This window comes from Onychostruthus taczanowskii, unplaced genomic scaffold (genome assembly GCF_017590055.1).
Source record: "Onychostruthus taczanowskii isolate IOZ18803 unplaced genomic scaffold, ASM1759005v1 scaffold8, whole genome shotgun sequence".
NCBI lineage: Eukaryota > Metazoa > Chordata > Aves > Passeriformes > Passeridae > Onychostruthus > Onychostruthus taczanowskii.
In genome coordinates this window covers 12,504,222-12,522,155 of record NW_024505892.1, presented here as the reverse complement: position 1 = coordinate 12,522,155, position 17,934 = coordinate 12,504,222, and the positions used below count along the sequence as shown (strand labels likewise).

Below are 17,934 nucleotides of genomic sequence, written 5' to 3'. Positions count from 1 at the left end.
TGGGCTTCAGGAGGTGGCCAGGAGACACATTTCCCACGAGGAATGATGTCTGAGGTGTAGCTGATGGCTTAATGCAGCCCCCAAGAGAAGTCAGCAAAAGAAAAGTAAACTCTTCTGGTGAAACAGCCTCCACACCCAAGGACTCTTTTAGGCGAGGGATTCAGAAACAAAAATCCTAAATGCCAATACGGGGACAAGCGTGGTTCAAGGCACTCTGCAGTTGCTGCTAAAATTGCCCCAAGGCTGTGACTCACACTGAGCCACCACCGAAGCAGGGCGCAGCGCCTGGCCGCCGCTCCACCCCGTGGCCCGCCCGCCGCTCCCGGGGAAGGATGCCGGGCGACTCCCGAATCGCCGTCTCTCCGGACCTGTCGGAGCGGGAACCCCAGGAAGTTTTTTCTCGGCGGTTTCCCAAGCACGAGGTCCGGGCGGGCCACGGCACCTGGGGGCGGAGCGGCAGCGGGGCGGGCCCGGCCGTGGCCGGCGGGAGGAGCCGGGCCGGGGAGGAGGCGGCCCGGAGCGGCCCTGTCGGGATGGGAGCGTGAGAGGGGCGAGTCCGCGGCCGGAGGAGCTGCGGTCTGGGCGGGGGCTGGTGCCGGCGGGCTCGGGTCCGCAATGGAGCCGGTGACCAAGTGGAGCCCGAAGCAAGTGGTGGACTGGACTAAGGGTAAGAGGGAGCCGGCCCTGCCGTCCGGGCGCTGGGAGAACTTTCGGCGGCGCGCTGGGGGTTCTCCGCTGCCGCCGCGGCTCCTCTGCCCGGCGGGGCGGCTGCGTGGGCGGCGGGGGGAGCGCGGCCTTTGCCAGCGCCGGTCCCGGCCGAGCCCCGGGACTCCCCGGCGTGGTGCTCGGGAGCTGGCGGCTTCCCGCGCCCCTCCTGCCGGCGCTCGTCCGCGCCTGCTGGCGCCTGCTTCGCCTTGCGGGATTTTCGGTGTTGTTTTGGTTTTTTTCTTTTTCTGGCACTGGGAATTAGAAAGTGTTGCAGAGAGACTGGCTAACTCCAGGTCCATTTATATCTGTATATGTATCTGGAGTGGGGTCTCTACCCATACTCTACTCTGTTCCCTTCTCCCTGTGTTCGTCCTGGCCAGCCTGCTTGCATGGAGAGGGGGGGGTTACCGTGCTCCTTCAGGCAGGTAGGTAGGATCGTGGAATCAGAGTAGTTGAGGTCGGAAAAGTCCCGCGAAAGTTAACTTTCAGCTTCTCAAGCGAAAGCCGTTGACAGTTCGAAAAAACTTAGGTTTGTAAGTTAAGCAAGAAGTTTTTGAACTAGCTCAACTAAGCAGGAGCTCTTTATCCTGTTCAGCGGTGATGGCACTGAAGCGCTGGGCTGCCGCCCGGAGAGGTGAATAGCGGCCAGTCTGTCCCTCCATCCCTCCCACCCCTCATCTCTCGAATGTGTGCTTGTGTCTCTCCCTCTACCCCAGCAAAACCATCCTGCTCTGCTTCGAGGTTTGTTGGCAGTGCTGGCATAGCAGCGGCAGCCTCGGCGGGGCGGCGGTGTGCAGCCCGCCTACCCCTGCGCCCAGCCCCGGGGGGCTCCGGGGGGCGGGATGGCCGCGGCAGCCCCGCTCCTGCCCGGGCATTGCGGCAGCGCGGGGTGTTACCGGGGCTTCCTCTGAGGGCAGCTTCAACCTCTCGTTGTCAGACTCCGCTTGGACTCTGCGACTGCTTTCCGAATGCCGACCGGGGTGTCGCAGTTCCCGCTCTACCGGGAACGAATCAAAAGGGAAGTGGAGCTATGAGTGCTATGAGTTAGGTGAGGGATTTATGGCTTCTGGAGCGTACGTTTTTTTTTTTTTTTTTTTTTTTTTTTTTTTTTTTTTTTTTTTTTGCGACATTAGGTTTTAGCGTGATCCTCTTTGGTTACATAAAGTATTTTCGCAGGCTTAGCTGGAGTTGAATTTGCTGAGGGGTTCGGAGCGCTCGGAGGGGTGCGGGTTTGCCCGCGCTGGCGGCGGCGCTCGCTCCCAGCAGCCATTAGCGCCGTGCCTGGCTGCGAGCATCGCGCGGCGTGCCTGCGGTCAGCGCTTGGCAGCGCCGCGCTCCAGACTCGGGCAGGTTTGGAAAGCAGACTCATGTTTTCAGAGATGGATACTCTCAGCCCTCCTGAGCGTGTGCCTGAAGGGGCCGGTGCCAGTGAGGGACTGTCCAAGCAGCCTTTGTGAGGAGAGGATTCCGCACAAACGTGCTGTGAAGTTATGCGTTAACATATACATAACTTCCCCAGAAAGATCTCTCTTTTTTTATGCTTGGTATTGGTTTAAACAGGAGTGCATTGTTCCAATGAAATAAGCCTTATGCTTTGGCATGTGGGATATTTATATAAAGCTTTTCCCTCATTGTGTTTTTTCTGTTGGGTGCTGAAAGTTTGTTACCTTGCCAGATTAAAGAGTAAACCTGCTAATCATTTTAAAAGCCTTTATTATTCTTAAGCATGCTTGGCTTCCTTTCTTGCATAATTTATTTTACTTGCAGGTTCCTTGAACAGGTAACTCTTCAGCTGGACCCTCAATTAGTGTTATGCAGAATAATTTGGCTGTAGTTGGGAGGTGGATCTTCTGACTAATGCAAACACGTGTATTTTGAAATGTAAAGGAATAAATTAAAGACTGCTGGTGACTTTTGTTTGTGCTGTTGTTTTTCAGTTTCTAGGTAAGCGTTCGACTTGTTTAGTACACAGAGTCATTTTATGTCACTCCCTGCATGACAAGACTGTAATAAAGAAATGACATGTGGAAAATTTTTCTTTATGGTTATACTTTCATCTCTGAACATGAAAATAGAGGCTTTAATAGCTAGCTAACAGCCTTGTTAGCACAATGTCTCATAGTTTATTTTCAACCTGAAATAGTTATTTACTGTGTAGTTCACAGCCACTGGGTTTCATGTTTGACCGAGACCAATTTAATTTTACCTTATGAATATTACATTTAATTCTCAAGGTTAGTTTTATGAACAAGTGCTTGGAGGGGAGCTTAAGCTCTTTGTATTCTTGCACGTGCCTTCTGTGAGAAGTGATGCCATGATCTTAACTGAACTGGTTGAACTCTGGGAAAAATTATTTGGCTGGTGATATCTGCTGCCAGTAGTTAGTGCTGTGGTGCTGTGGAGATGTATTTTAGGAGCATGACGTAAAAAACCTCTGGGAGATGCCAGCTCTCAGTGGGGAGATTGGTTTTGCAGATAGTGATTCTTACTTATCATAGAATGATAAATAAGTTGGCAAAGTATAGACAATGGTGGAAATAAGTCATCTGACTCAGTCCATATTAATGCTCAATGTGAAACTGAAAATATTTGTCCAGGATCATTTCCCCTTCTGCCCCCACCACCCCCCTCAAACTTTGATAAATTAAATATTTTTTTATAACTCTTCCAAACCAAACAGAATCATGAAAACTTACCCTTTTCCATGAAACAAACCCCTGAAAGCAAAAGGCCAAAGTAGGCTGTATGATCACTGCTGGATAGCTTATTTGCTCTTGGTCAATTTACTCTTTTATTTTTATTTTTTTTAGTTGCTTTTAAGTAACTTTTTTTAACAAGGTAACTGTTGTTCTGAAGAGTTTGCTCTGAGATTTTGAGATGTTCAGTACTTGGAAAATACTGTAAGAAGCATTTATCTGGTATTTAAAATGGAACATATCAAGAAGTAGTAAGCTAAACATAAATATTTTTACATATTTATAGTCAGGTTTTAAATAAAAACGGCTCTGTTCAGTGTTACCAACAACAGCTGATACAAAACACAGTTGCTTGTCTTCTCTTGCTAATTCAGACTAGAATGCTGCTATTTTTTGTGAACAAGGGTGTTTTTTCTGGCGCAGGGTGCTGTACTGGCAATAGCAGGCTATGCAGCTAATAAGAGCTGGTGAAACTGCAGAGGAAGACTTGTGCTTTTATTGCCAACAATTTTCTGTGTACGTGAAGCATTTTTCAAGCAAGGATGTGATAACTTTTTAGCTACAGCATCAATGTTTGAAAACAATCTGATTTTTTTCTAGAAGCACCTTTCTGTCTGAAAGAAGGGATGGTGTAGTTAAAGGTTTCTCTTACAGCACAATGAATTCAGATAGTATTTAGGGGCCATAATTGGCCATGGAAAGGTATATATTTTCCTAGGATGTTGTGTTGATTTACTTGTGCCTGGGCTGGCATGGAGTTGTGCTCTTTGAACAATATTGTCTGCACTGTTGCCTAACTCCGCTGAGGAGATGTGTTTGGGGTTTGTTTCTCTGGCTTGTTTTGAGTTGATCCTTGTTGTGGTACAGACTAATATCTGGATAGTGTTGTAGTTGACCTGTGGTCTTGCTTTTGTGGAAAGATGCTTGGGGGCTCAAAGTCCTCACCTGTATATCACAGCACTCTCTCGTGTGTCTGAATTTCTTGAGAGGTCCTCAAGAGGTATTCCTAGAGTTATTCAGCTTCTTGCAGGGCAGGTGAGTGGCCATAGAAGTTGCAGCACATTTGCAGTACACTGTATAAAAATGACTTAGTTTTACTGGCATAATGACAATTGATGGTACGGTGAAACTTGTTCTGGTCTCAGAAGCCCCTGGCTACTGGAAACTCTTCAGCTAAGGTCATTCCTCAAAAGATGTGAGGAGGAGGAAAGCAGCATTTGTCATAGAGCTCCTGTGGGAGAAATGTCACTGCTGTCTTAGAGACATTGCTATGCCTCCTCCTTGTTTGCTGTAGCCTGATCTGTCTCTTCCCCCTTTCCCCAGGCTTCACATGCTTGTGTGAGTTGTGACTTCAAGCAAAATTTTACACGGTAAAGACAGTTTGATGTTCTTGTGGTTAGAAGCCTCTGTTGTTGTGGGGCTCCATCACAGTCACTGGACCACATCCAGCTCAGTCACTGGAGCTGTAGGCTCAGCTGGCTGGGGATCACACATCTGCTTTGGGCTCATTATGGCACTCCAGGTTCAGTTATTTCCTTTCTCAGTAGTTCATGGACACTACTTATTCCTGCATATGTCATGAAATACTCAGATTTCCATTCCTGGTAAAGTTGTTGGGCAGCTACATTTATAGGTATGTCTGGGAGAAGAGGGAGAAATATGCTAATTTATTAATAGTTAGCAATTAATCGTGAGGGCCTGGTGTTCTTTTTTTAGAGCTATCTTGCTTACCCAGGGAGATTTCAACAAGGTCAGCCGTGTTAACTGTGTGCTGGGAGCTGCAAACCAGAGCTGGGTTTTAGTACAAGTTATGGGTGATGCTGGAGTTATTTTTTAGCTTTTCTTTTTAGGCACTCTCAAGTGAATGCTGCTGTGTTCAAGTTATTTGGGAAAATCTAACACTAAGAAACCCCTGATTATTTTGTGAGACAGGAGTACTTGGCTTTCAGTGGGGAATAGCAGGGAGAGCTGCCCATGCCTGGGATACAGAACAATCTCTTTCTTCTTTTCTAACCTTTCCTTGATTACCTAAAAAATATTCTGTATGAGTATTTGTTAATTGGATCAGAGAATGGTATCGAATAACCACTCTTTGCACATCCAAGCTTGCCCATAATGTTTTACTAGCAAAAGGTGGAATATACTAAATATTTATATTCATTTGTGGGCTGAAGCAAAGTAAAAACTAGCACAACAAGTTTGTACTACTGCAGTCTTGAAGTTCTTCATGCATTGTTGCTGAGTATGTATGAAAACATAAATCAAAGTTGGCCTCTGTGTCCTTGTGTTTAGATCACGTTTTCATGGGTTTTTCTGTGTTGCATTTTCTTGAGCTGCTTGTGGGTTGTGAATTTTTTCCCCCTTGATCTTTTTGTATTCACAGTCAACTCTGTTTATTTGCCATTAAATTGCTGTTCAAACTACCATAACCAAACATCAGAAAGTCTAAAAGTTGAATGCTGTCAGCATAATGTCTGGAAAAGCAATATTTTAAGAGCTAAATATCACAATAGGCACTAGTAGAAAGTTGATTGTCACTTCATAGAATGTAGTGAAACTGCTTAGTTAAAGGTGCAGAGATTGGCCACTGTGCAGGCTGCTTTTCCCCTTCTGTCTTTAAAACTTGAAGGTGAGGAAGTAATTTGTAACTGTTTTTGGACACTTCTGTAGGAAAAGCCTCATTTTTGATGAAATATTGCTTGGGCTCCGGGTTTTCAGAACTCTTGTTATGTGTTCCTTCCTTTCACTTCTTGCCTGAACCCTGTGTTTTCAGCATACAAAACTTCTTGAACAAGTATCATGCCTCTCATTGTTTTTACACTCATTAGCACATTGCAAGAGCTACAAAAGACAAAGTACAGGGCACTGGATAAAAATGTATGTTGAAATTTGCCATGATGATTTGTTTTCTTTAGTAAAAGACCCCAACACAAAGCTGTTACTCAACATGTGCTACAGGATGTATTGCAGTTATGAGTGATGTGTGAATACAGCCTATTATCAAGTACTCAAAAGTATGTGGGGGTTTTTGGGTGGTGTTTGTTTGTTCCTTTTTGTCTCTTAAATCCAGATTTCTGAATTGACTGGTTTAAGACATGGAGCTCCTTCCAGGCATGTCTAACAGATGATGACTGGTCAGGATTAGGGAATTGCAGATTCCCTAAGAATCTGCAAGACTGTTCAGTTTTTGGTTTGCTCCATCATCTTAGGACAGGATTTTCACTGATGCCTCACACAGAAGGCATATTAATGAATAAGTCTAAACAGTGCCTCTGTGAAATAAGTGAAAGACGTTGATTTCCATTGTATATTTTCCATAGAAGTGATGATATTGTTCTGAATTTGCACCTTGTCTTTGCCTAATGGTGTCACACAGTCAAGCCTTGCCTTCCTAGGGGAATGGTGTATCTGCAGTGTTTCTCCTTGCTCTGTCCTCCACACACCCCAAATAAGTCCTGTCAAAAGGAGGAGGGAGTGAGGTACTGATGGGGGCAAGGCACATTTGAGGGGAGGAATGGAATGGTGGAGTTAATTGAACTGGGGTCTCTATAGCAACCTCTCACACATTTATGGAGTTCTTCAGGCCCCGGCTGCTTGTGGTGATGGGGTTGCTCAAGATTCTAGTGTGTTTGTATGCAGGACTGTAGTAAAATGAAGGAGATTCAAATAAAAATGCTGTTTGACTCTGGGTCTATGGCTGATGTTAGAGGTGGTATGGAGTCCTTGTGTCATTTGGGCTCTCATTACCAGAGTGGAATAACTTGAGAGTCTATCATTCAGGTCCCTGGGCCATGCTTCCTTTGCATGAGGAAATTGCCTGTGGGTTTCCATATGCCTGCCTCCATCTTTTCAGTGTACAAGCAATGACATTTCACAGCTTGTAGGATCTGCAGGAGGTGTACTGAATCAGCCTGTTTTGCTGGCTTTAAACATCCATTTCCTATTAAAATAGATATTTATGGTATTATGAAATGTAGCTAATTTTCATCAAACATCACACATGCTTGGACAAAACCAAGCATCTGTGTTTGATTTGGTGAGATCAGATCACTGACCTCTGTAACTGGTCTACAGTCTTGTGTTCAGCACCTGGCTGAATTCTGTTATAATACTGTATCAGTTCTGTGTCAAAGTAGTTTCTAATATGTGCTTCTCTATACATCTTTTTGAATGAAGAATGTTCTTTGTCACCGTAATGACAAAATATTTTTTGGACTGTCTCTTAGACTAGTAGTTAGGTGTAGGTAAGCAAAGTGCATACACTTTGCTTGTGTTGTTGCAATCAAAGCTTTGTGGCATAAATGTGATCTTATCTTGCTCCTTGATCAAAGGAAAGAACTTAATTGGTGCTCATCAAGGGCTAAGGCTTCTGCTAAGCAAGTGTTGGTACATGCTTCTGGGGTAATCATCCTGATGTCTTCTCTCTTGGGTGTTCAAAATGAATGTTCCTTAGGTTGCCATCCTTTTATCATTATGTTTATTTATCTCACAGTCTTGTTTTAGTGAAATTTAAGTTGGCTGGGTGAATGCTTTATTAAAAGCTCTGCAGTAAGCCCATTTTATCATTACATAAAGGAGACCTTCTCTGTTACAGGTGTTTTTCAAGCCAGAAGAGAAGGACTCAAAAGTTTTGCAGGAGGCAGAACGCTGTACCTGAGCAGGTATCTTAGCACTGCACTGCTGAGGTGTGTGCTCGGCCATGCAGGTGGGGAGGGAGAAGGGATCAAAAAGGGATAAAGACTTATTTCCCCTTCTCTTATCCCTCCTCACCCTCCCTCCCCCCAACAGGACTTGCCCTATGTAGAGGGCTCTAAGGACAAGTTCAGACATGCCTGAAGAATGTGGCCTTTAAAAAAGCCTAGTGGATGAAGATGTGCCCAGAGAGTATTGCAGAGGAAAAGTGGGAACCTAGTGAAATACAGATATCTACTCTCATGTGAAACCTTATTTTTCCTCCCTCCCTGTCTTGTTTTAGTCGCTGCATCCCATGCAAGGTGTTGGATTCTGTTTGTATTCTGTCAACTTCACCAAACAGAATTATAAAAGTATTATGGCAAAAGTTACACTTAATAATTGTTGACATTCCTCAGGCGAGCTGTAATGGAAACTTTGGAAGAAAGAGGAGACAAAAGATAGATTTGCTATAAATTCTGTATGTTTGTAGTCTTTTTCATCAAAATTTGTAGTATGTCTTGCGGTATTTGGACTTTGTTTTTACCAGAGGGTGTAATGTTATACCTCTTGTGAAATATAATCCCTATGTCAACATGAAAACATTGTAGTTGTTTCCTTGTATTTCAAAATAGTTCATCTTTTCTCTTAGCTATACCTACTTCACACTATTCAGACAGTAACATTGGATAAATAAATCTATATGTGATTGAAACCAGGATGTGGAAATCAAACCTGCCAATAACATTTCTATATCTTGCTGGTTTTGGTTTTGTCTCCTCATAACATATTAGGATAACTGCATAAAAAAAAAGAAAGTAAGAACATATTTATGAATCAGTTATGATTACAATTCAAAGATATTCTTGAAGGAACATGTAATGTTGGTGTTTGGCTGAGGACGAGTTTCATTACTTATTTGTGAGGGTAAGTGTGGTGCCAAGCAGTGCCAAGGCTGGAGCATTCAAATAGACTGAGGTGGGTGCTGTCCTTCCGTAGCAGGTACTCACAGTGGGTGCTATGAGTGGTAGGGGGTCTATTTTTATGGTTGCTGTTATGATAGTTTCATGCTAATTTAATATTTGGTTCCTTACTACTTTGGGACTAGGTGTACCAGAGTGATGCTGACTGCTAGGATTCTGGCCAATTGTACTTTTATTCAGATTTTAAAATATCAAGAGAAGATGACTGAAGTAGAGCCTTGAGAAACAAAGCCTCTGGAAGCTGATGAAGTGTTCTTTTGTTGCCTTATACAATGCTTATCTTAATTTAAAATTAACACATCGTTATCATGGTGTCCCTGGTGTTACACATTTATTTTATTCTATTTCATACAATAACATTGGACAAATAAATCTATATGTGGTTGAAACAAGGACTTGGAAATCAAACCTGCCAATAACATTTTTTTATATCTTGCTGGTTTTGGTTTTATCTCCTCATAACACATCTTTTTAGACCACAGCATTGTGTGTAAGTTCCAAGCTAGTTAGCATCTTTGGTGTATAAAATCATCTCTTCAAACAAGAAAATTGGATAATCCCATTGGATGTTGCCGTGGTACCAGTAGCAACAATATGTGCCATTTTTTTTGTAGTAAGATTATTGCTGCCTTCTCAAGGTGATGCATTTGGAGAGGAATTCTAGCTCTCAGTAGAGTTAGTCATGTGCTAGGCATGTTTGGAGGCTTTTGCTGAGCTGCCTTTCATGGAAATGATAATTTCCAGGATAGTCAGGTTGTGTGCATGCTTGCAGATTTGTTCAAATTAACATGGCTCGGTTGCTACGGAATACTGAATGGACTGTGTGGTTTCTAACACATGTATAATTGAGCATAATGCATGTAAATTTTATTGTCCAATATAATCCTCAATTTTCCAAGGGTTAAGAGTGCGTTGAAATGATAGTTGGAAACCTAATTATCTTTTGTGGCTTTACTGGATTGTATTTTGCTCATTATTCTTCCCTGTCATTGGATGTTCTCAAAAATGTGTTAACTACTGAAAAGTAATTTTCGTTAAAGATTTAAACTGTTTTCTTTCTGCTCCTTATCCCCCTAGCAGCTTTGTTAGTCACATATGCATGGGCCTTCCCTTGAGATTCTTCTTGCACCTAGGAATTATGCACTGACTGGAAGTTGCACCAAAAAATTGTACTCTGTAACAGATTACAAAAAAAAAAAAAAAAAAAAAAAAAGAGCCCAAACCCAAATTTAGCTGTGAGAAAGAGGCAAATAGCCATCAGTCAAATTGCCTGACTTCCCAACAAATACCTGATGGTGCTTAATACCAGTGCAAATACCTGTGGCTTAAAAGTGTCAGGGAGACTTGTCTGGAGCTTCAGCAGAAGGTCAGAAATATCTTGACACCACCCCACTAGGAGGGTAGAATATCTGCTCACACTCTTGCCTCTTTATCATCACGAAAAATGAGGATGTCAGGTGGACTGGCAGAGTTACTTAGAGGACTCTTCCCTGCCCTCTCCTGTCCTGCTTTTTGTCTAGGAAGGTGGTAGGTCTCCTGATCAGTTTAGTGATATTTTAGACTTGTCTGTGATTCAGACAGAGCCCTCAGCGTGCCACTGATGATCTTAAGATACCTTTAGCTTTGTTATGGTTGTAGTCTTGCACTTGAACTCTGAGCTCTCTGCTGTTTTAGGAAGTAGCATTTCAGCTAGGGCTGAAAGATATGAAATAATGAAAATGAGCCAGGCACCTAATTGTTTCAAGCAATTGCTTTAGTTGTTTAAAGTGATTATAAAATTATGGAGAAGCTCAGAGATTTGGTGTTTGACTGCTCAGTTGATACACCTTGTTTTTTGACCCAGGTGTGACATACTTTAAAATGCCTGTTGTATTTGGTGCCTCAAGACAGTACGTCCTGGTTCATGGAAGGCACTCTGAGGGCTGGGTAAAATAATGCCAGGAGTAACTTTTAAGAAGATAGAATTCCTGATGAAAATGTTGTCAAGCTTTTTAAAAAAAGTAATTTATGCATCCAAGTAATGACAGCATCTCCTAGGAGAATCCAGTAGTGACTCCTGGGGATCTGCTCATGATGGAAAGGTGTATGCACCATCAGCTTCTTTCTGTTAATGTCATGTCATTCAGCTTGTTAATGTCATTCAGCTTGTCATTGATCAGCAGGTGCTGATGGCTGGTGATTCTCGTGTGCCTGTACTTACTCCTCCCTGGTGACTCTCAGACCGTAAGGTGCTCGGCATCCGTGTTTCCTAACCGAGTAGGAGGTTGTCATCCGAAAGCTTGGCTATCTGGCAAGTGCATCAGCTGTTGCCTTGCAGCAGGCTGCTCCCTGACTTGCTCATGGGTGGAACAGTAATCACAGTGTTTGCAAGGGTGCACACACGGAGGAGAGGCAGATGTGAGTAATGGACCTTGCTGCAATCAGCCAAAACAGTTCCACATGGTGCCGTGAGAAGGCAGCCAAACCAGATTAAAGGGATCACCCCATTTCTTCTTGGGAGATAAGAGACAGGCAGTTTTGCAATGTTTCTTTTTGTTTCCACTGTGGGAACAGGCAACAGAGTGTTAATTGCCTGAGTTCAAGAAAAGGAGCTCTTGTGACTAATGAACTGCTCCTTCAGCCGCAAAAACCTTGTAACTTGGAAGAGGCAAGCTCTTAATTGTGTGGTGGCTGGAGGGCGGGAGGGGTTGTTGCTTCATATTAAGCACAAAAAGTTTTCAGCAACACAAGGTTCGTGTGCTAGACATGCAAGTAATGTAGAGTGTACTGTTGCTGCTTTTGGAAAATGAAATAACTTTGTGCTTGACCTGTTGAAGGATAGTATTTATGCTTAGGGCTAGCAAAGTAATGAGTATAAAAATTATTCTTGCTGCAAAGATGTTCACTTATTTTCCTCATGGAAGGGTCATAACCTAATACACCTGACAAGGCATGGAAGCAGTCACCTTAGGAGGCAGGCTTTGAAGGGGACAGTGCTTTTGTGTTACCTGCAATTATTGTGTAAATATGGTTAATATTGCATGTGATTGAATTCTGTGCTCGTACTTACTTTCATTTTATTCCTTTGGAAGTGTAATTCTCTATGCTGTTATGGAGTTCTTTACAACAATAAACTAGATGGGCAGAGGCTTGGTGATGAGATGTATGTATGGGGTGACGGAAGCCCAGATCTGGATAGAATGGACTGAAGGTTGATTTTTGCCTCCAGGTGGGATGGATTGTTTGTTTTTCAAGTTGACTTTTGCTTTGCCAGGAAGTTTTGCTGTGCAGTTATCTCTAAAGGCTTCCCTTGCTGGCGGTTTTGGCATGGAGGTGGGTGGGGGTCTGGCCTGTCCCCTCAATCCATAAGCTCTCCAGGCCTGAGCAGTTTATCATCTAGGAACAGGGATTGAGGAGCTGCTGTTAGCTTTGGCTTGCAAGTAAATACATGCTTTTGGTTTCTGTGGCTCTCATTCCAGCATCTTTTCAGCAGGATTAGTGTGTGTGCATGAGACTGGTAACAGCAGCTGAAGTTTAGTGTCTGCAGACCAAGAGGTTGATGAGAGTTTTATATCTCCTAGGATTAAAAGCAGTGGGCTAAAATAAATGAGTGGGATGGGACACCTAGAGAGAGTAACTTTGGGATAAGAGGACTTCTATGTTGCTCTGTTTATCATATGCTTCTAATGTTCTCCACAGGAGAACATTACAAGCTTGGTTTTGAGATACTGCTACTTCTGTTGATTTGAAATAAACATTAAGAGGAAAATAATGCAAAGCCATTTTTTGTGCTTGCTGCAGTTGAAGCAGTGCGGCTGTCCAAAGGTCTGTTAAATGGCCGCTTTGGGGTGAATGTCTGCAGTGAAAACTTTCAGTAGTTATTTCTGATCAACTTTACTCCTTTGGCTGTACTTGCCTTTATTCCTTGTATTTTCCTGTTACTGTGATCTTTCCTAGATGTTATTCTGTCATGTTGGTCTTGGGTAACTTGCCACTTACTTGACATAACTTGCTTGTCTCCTGGCTGTTTCACAATAATTTTCAGAGGTATTTGGACCTTTTTTTCCCCCTCATTGTATAGAAGATGCTTATAGATGTGACAAAAGCAAGCATATAAAAAAAATTGTTTTAGCTCTTGTATGGAGAGCCCTTATTCTTTTCCAGCTAATGGTAAGCATAGGACAGGAGTGCTTGGTGGCCTCTGTGATGACAGCTTGCCAATAAGTTGTTCACAGTTTTCTGCTTATGGGTCTCTGTTACTGGTGCAAAGGGCACTCCTGGAGTTGGTGGGTTTCCTGGAAGTTTTAGTAGAGGGATGTGGGCAAGATGTCACTCTTCATAGTGGTCTCGGTTTGGGGGTGCGAAGCCAAGTCTGCATAAACAGAGATTAGCGTGAGACACTTTCTTTGCTGTGTAATAACTTCAAAATATCACTAAAGCCTTTAATTCAGAAAATAAACCCTCCTCTTTCCTTCTCTGCCCCTCCTTCTCTTCCCTTCCTCCACCATTCCCCACCTCATGTAAGGATGTAATGATTAACTCGGGTGTACATAAGGTCACTGCAGAGCCTGTAAGAGAAGAATAAAGAGTGATCAAACAAGCTTCCATAAATCACTGCCTTAAAAGTCCATTTCCATAAAGTTGACAAATAGGGCACTCTCAGGGGTTAAAGAGGTTCAACCTGGTTGTAGGTTCGGTCTTCCCTTGCAAAGTACTGCACCAAAGTATTACTTCTGAATTTATATTTGCAAGTACTTTGGGCTCAGTGAACAATTTCTTATGATTTGGGAGTTTGAAAAATCAATTGCTGGCTGGAGATTGCTACACAGCACTGACCATGTGGCAGATTGACTTGCAGAAGTCTGATCTGAGGACTTGAAGAGGTTATTTGATCTCCTATGATCTCCTAAGGTACCTTGGAAATAAGGCTCTGTGATACATGAGATACAGTATGCATCCAGGAGACAGGCTGCTAAGACGATCTGAAGTTGGTCAAAACAAACAAACAAGTGCATATAGATAAGACTTCTGATATTTCCAGATTGGATGTAATATTTTTTTATTACTGGGCAAACATTTGCTTCTAAGTTTTTGCACTTTCCAGTTTCAAACAGTCCTTATACCCATTGCATGACATTTTAAAAAACAACGTAAATGTTAGGAATAAATGTCCTGGCTTCTTCCAAATCAGTATTTCAGGGACCAGAAAAGCATTGAATATTTTATGATACTCATGAAATATAACCTAATTCTTTCTACCCCATTCTTCAACTGTAATGTTAGTCACAGAGCTATACAAAACACTCAGTTTCACATGAAACCTTGTGTTTACTGCTTCTCATTACTTATGTTCTTGGTGCTGCTTTGCCAAAAAATCTGAGCACTAAGAGGATGCTTGAGGTGCTTCTTTAAACTTAATGCTATTTGAAATGTAAGTGGAGCAGTTAAGTAGAAGAAAAATAAGAAAATATCTAGGTGACTCTAGAAATAGAAATTTGGGAGGGGAGTATATTGTGTTAAAAAACAGGTGTAAAAATTATCACAACCATTGTTTTTAGGACAGCATCTGTATGTTTCTAGCCTGTTTATTGCAGCAGGGGGACAATAGGTTATTTTTGGTGTTTCAAGTAATATTACAGGTTCAGCATCAGGGCCTTGTTGTGGAAGATTGCATGCAGTCTTCCACATACATGCATGCACACACGTAGGGTGCTCCCAAACTGCTGAATTGTGTCAGGCATTGCAAATGCAAACCATTTATGGGATTTTCATCTCTTCTTGCATCTGTTTTGCAAGTACAGAACTCAAAGCTTTAAGGGGAGATTGTCCATTTAATAATCTCTTGGAAGAGAGGCTGTTAAATGGTTATATACCACTTTCACAAATGTTATCCGATCCATTCAGCTTTATTTAAAATCCAGTTTAGAAAATCCTTCCCTTGGTCACTATACAGCAGTAAAGTGGCTGATGTGAAGTTTGGCATAACTGAAATAGAGAATAGTTGTTTTTATGATGCAGGAGAAATATGATGCTTACAAGGTGGATCAGCCACTAGGGTAGCACATTTTCTCCATGAATGGCTTGAGGGTTTTAGGAGGTATCTGCCAGTTTGTGCTTCTTGTAAGGGTTTCTGTTATCTACCAGTTCATGTTCTTTCAGCTATTGACTTTGTGTTGACTGACACAAGCATGGGAAATATGTTTTTTTTTTTTTTTTTAAACTTGATTAATTAGTTTGGTATGAAAGCCACCCCTAATAAAAATGTTAACCTACAGAGAAAATGATATTTTGCTAAAAAAAAAACCTCCAAGTGTAGCATTGTTCTCAAAATAAGAAAAAACAAACAAAAAACTCACACAAAATCGTACAGATCAAACACTACTGCCCAACTGTATAGTGGCACAGAAAAATCTCAGTGTGAGGAAAAACTTGATTATTCATAAGAATTCAGTGATGCCATGTAGACAAAGAATAGTTGAATGCATGAAAATAATAAACTGAAGAAGCACTGCTTTGAAGTGTCAGTAGGTGAAAGATAATATAGGTGGAAATACAGGTGACTGTTCTACTTACATTGTCTCTCTGTGAAGCAGAAACACTTCCTCTTTCAGACACCTTTGCATTTTTGACACCTTGAAGTTTCATCTTGTGATGGTGCTGGTGTAAGAGGTGTGTTACTGTGAATGCATTAACATCACAATTGGAATTCTAAGACTCTATAAGGGAAAAGGTTCATTAAGTTGTCCACGAGTGTTCCTATGTATGCTCTTGTGAAAATTGTTTGAATTTGTTTGTGAATTACTTTATAGTAATAATTAAGTTGGGTAAACTGGAAAAGTACAATGGTAGGAAGCTACCTTTTTGTAAGTTTAACTTCAATGTCTGCTGCTTTGAAAACTGGATTAAGGATATGTGAGAGTTGGAGTGAAACCTGCCAAAGGACATACCCTTTTTTAAGGCTTTAAGTGTTTTTTGCAAATTTTTTTGCAAGCAGTGCAATCCTATGTCCTATACCACACTGTGTTTCTCACTGTTCTCTCTTTTTTAGCATTCACTGTCTTTTGTCCAATGCCCTGTCAGTTATTAAAGAGCCTTATATTCCTTAAATCCATGGTGCCAAGTGCAGTCCTGCACTGGTTCCCCCCTGTGTGGCACCAATAATTCCCCAGAGCTATGCCTTAACCTGTGCCTTGCATGGTGTCATTTGCTCCAGGTGGTACGCTAGTGTGCCAGGGGTGGGGAATATTGGTGCAGCCTGCTATTTGCAGTGTTTCTGTGGTGCCCTGGCATGCCTCCCAGAATGTGCTCAGATACAGCCAGAGCACATGGTGAGACCCGCTCAGGTGAGACCTCCCTTTTGCTATGGACCTGGCAGATTTTCTGGCAAGGGGCAGCTGACAGTGCAGGGATGTTGGCTCAGGAGACCCCACCGTGGTGCCTCCCAGCTTTACCTGTTCTGTCATTCAGAGGTGAGAAAGAAGGGGAGCAGGGGTGTTGGAGAGAGGAGTGAGACTGGACAACTGGAAGAATAAGACTAAAGAGGTGGTCTTCAGCCATACATCATGAGCTACAGATGGAGTCAAAATTCCATAATTTCCACAGCTTCTAGAGTTTTTGCCTCTGGAGATTGAAACAATTTCCTATTCCTGCTATGGATTAAGCTGCAAATATGTATTTCACTTGAACAATAAAACAAAATTAAATTGTTTCCCTTAAACAAAAAAAGAATCTGGCTCTTGTAATCTTGTGAATGACTCCATAGCTAGCATTGGAACTATTTTATGTTCAGTGCTATTATACTTCTGTAAGCAAAATGGTAGTGTTTTAAAGACATGTTTTGAGCAAAAATTCTCCTGTAAGATGTGTGTGTTAGAATAGTGGTACTAAAAAGAAACCACACAACAAATTCAGCATAGTTGTGTGAGCTGGAAAATTCTGGGAAATGTATTTCCTCTGCGGTTGCATTGATTTAGTGAAAACAGCTGTATCTGTTAGTAGCAGCAGTGAGATTTCTTTTGGGCTTCTCTTTGGAGCTGTTAATGGGTGTGAGGAAATACACGTCTCTGAGTGGGGTCTGCAGCCAGTCTGGTGAGGAGTGTGCGGGGGTCTCGCAAAGCACGAGTCAGGTCTCGGATAGAGGAGCTCTCCTGGTCGTAGTTGTGCCATTTTCTGCTGTCTGTCCCCCACCCCCTGCATCTTTCTGCCCTTGTGTTTTGCAGTAACTCCACAGCAGAGATGGCAGACTGGGTTGTGTCCTCCTGTGTGTTTTTCCAATTTGCAGCCCATTATACTGGCTGGAGCTGCTGCTGCTGCTGAGCTTTTAGAGTCCTGTTGCATAGTTGAGGCACAGGCATCCTCCTGGCTCGCCTTTTGCTTGCAAGATCTTGATGTTATGTGGCTGGGACAAGTCTCTATGGTGGTGTGGGGTAGCGTCACCTCAGTTTTTTTGGTACAGTGACCGCCTGTACATCTTCCTGTGCTGTCTGGGACCCAGTGAATCTTTTGAAGTCGTGTTGTCCTTCTGCATGAGGCCTCCTCACTCAGAGAGTGAGTCAGGGTGCTGGACCAGCCTGAAGCTGACCTGGCCATTGTTCTCCCACCGCTGTTCCTGTTGCCGCCTAGCTGCAGAAGGGGACAAATGGGGCTGTGGTGTGCCCGTGGGTGCTTTGTGTCTGCAGCAGTCATCCTGTGTGCCCTGTACAGGAGGGAACACATGGTGGAGGGGAGCGATTCTCTATAAAGTCCAGCACTGTGTGGAGGGAAGGACAAAGGCCTTGCTTGCAGGTTTCTCCCAACTGCAGCTTTCAATGGCCGGATACCACTGTGCATTCATTCTTGCCAAAACTCTACTGTGCTTAGGCAAAGCTTTATTTGCATCAATGAAGCAAAACAATTTT

General features: G+C 42.9%; 1 protein-coding gene across 1 annotated transcript in view; it reads left to right on the top strand.

Annotated features, from left to right (window-relative positions):
- Window positions 1-520: 520 nt before the first annotated feature.
- The window catches only part of CNKSR3 (CNKSR family member 3), a 55,921-nt gene continuing 38,507 nt past the window's right edge, over window positions 521-17,934 (top strand). The window contains exon 1 of the mRNA XM_041423853.1: window positions 521-667. Coding sequence (XP_041279787.1) covers window positions 616-667 — 52 coding nt within the window. The 5' untranslated portion in view covers window positions 521-615. The remainder of the gene's footprint in view (window positions 668-17,934) is intronic.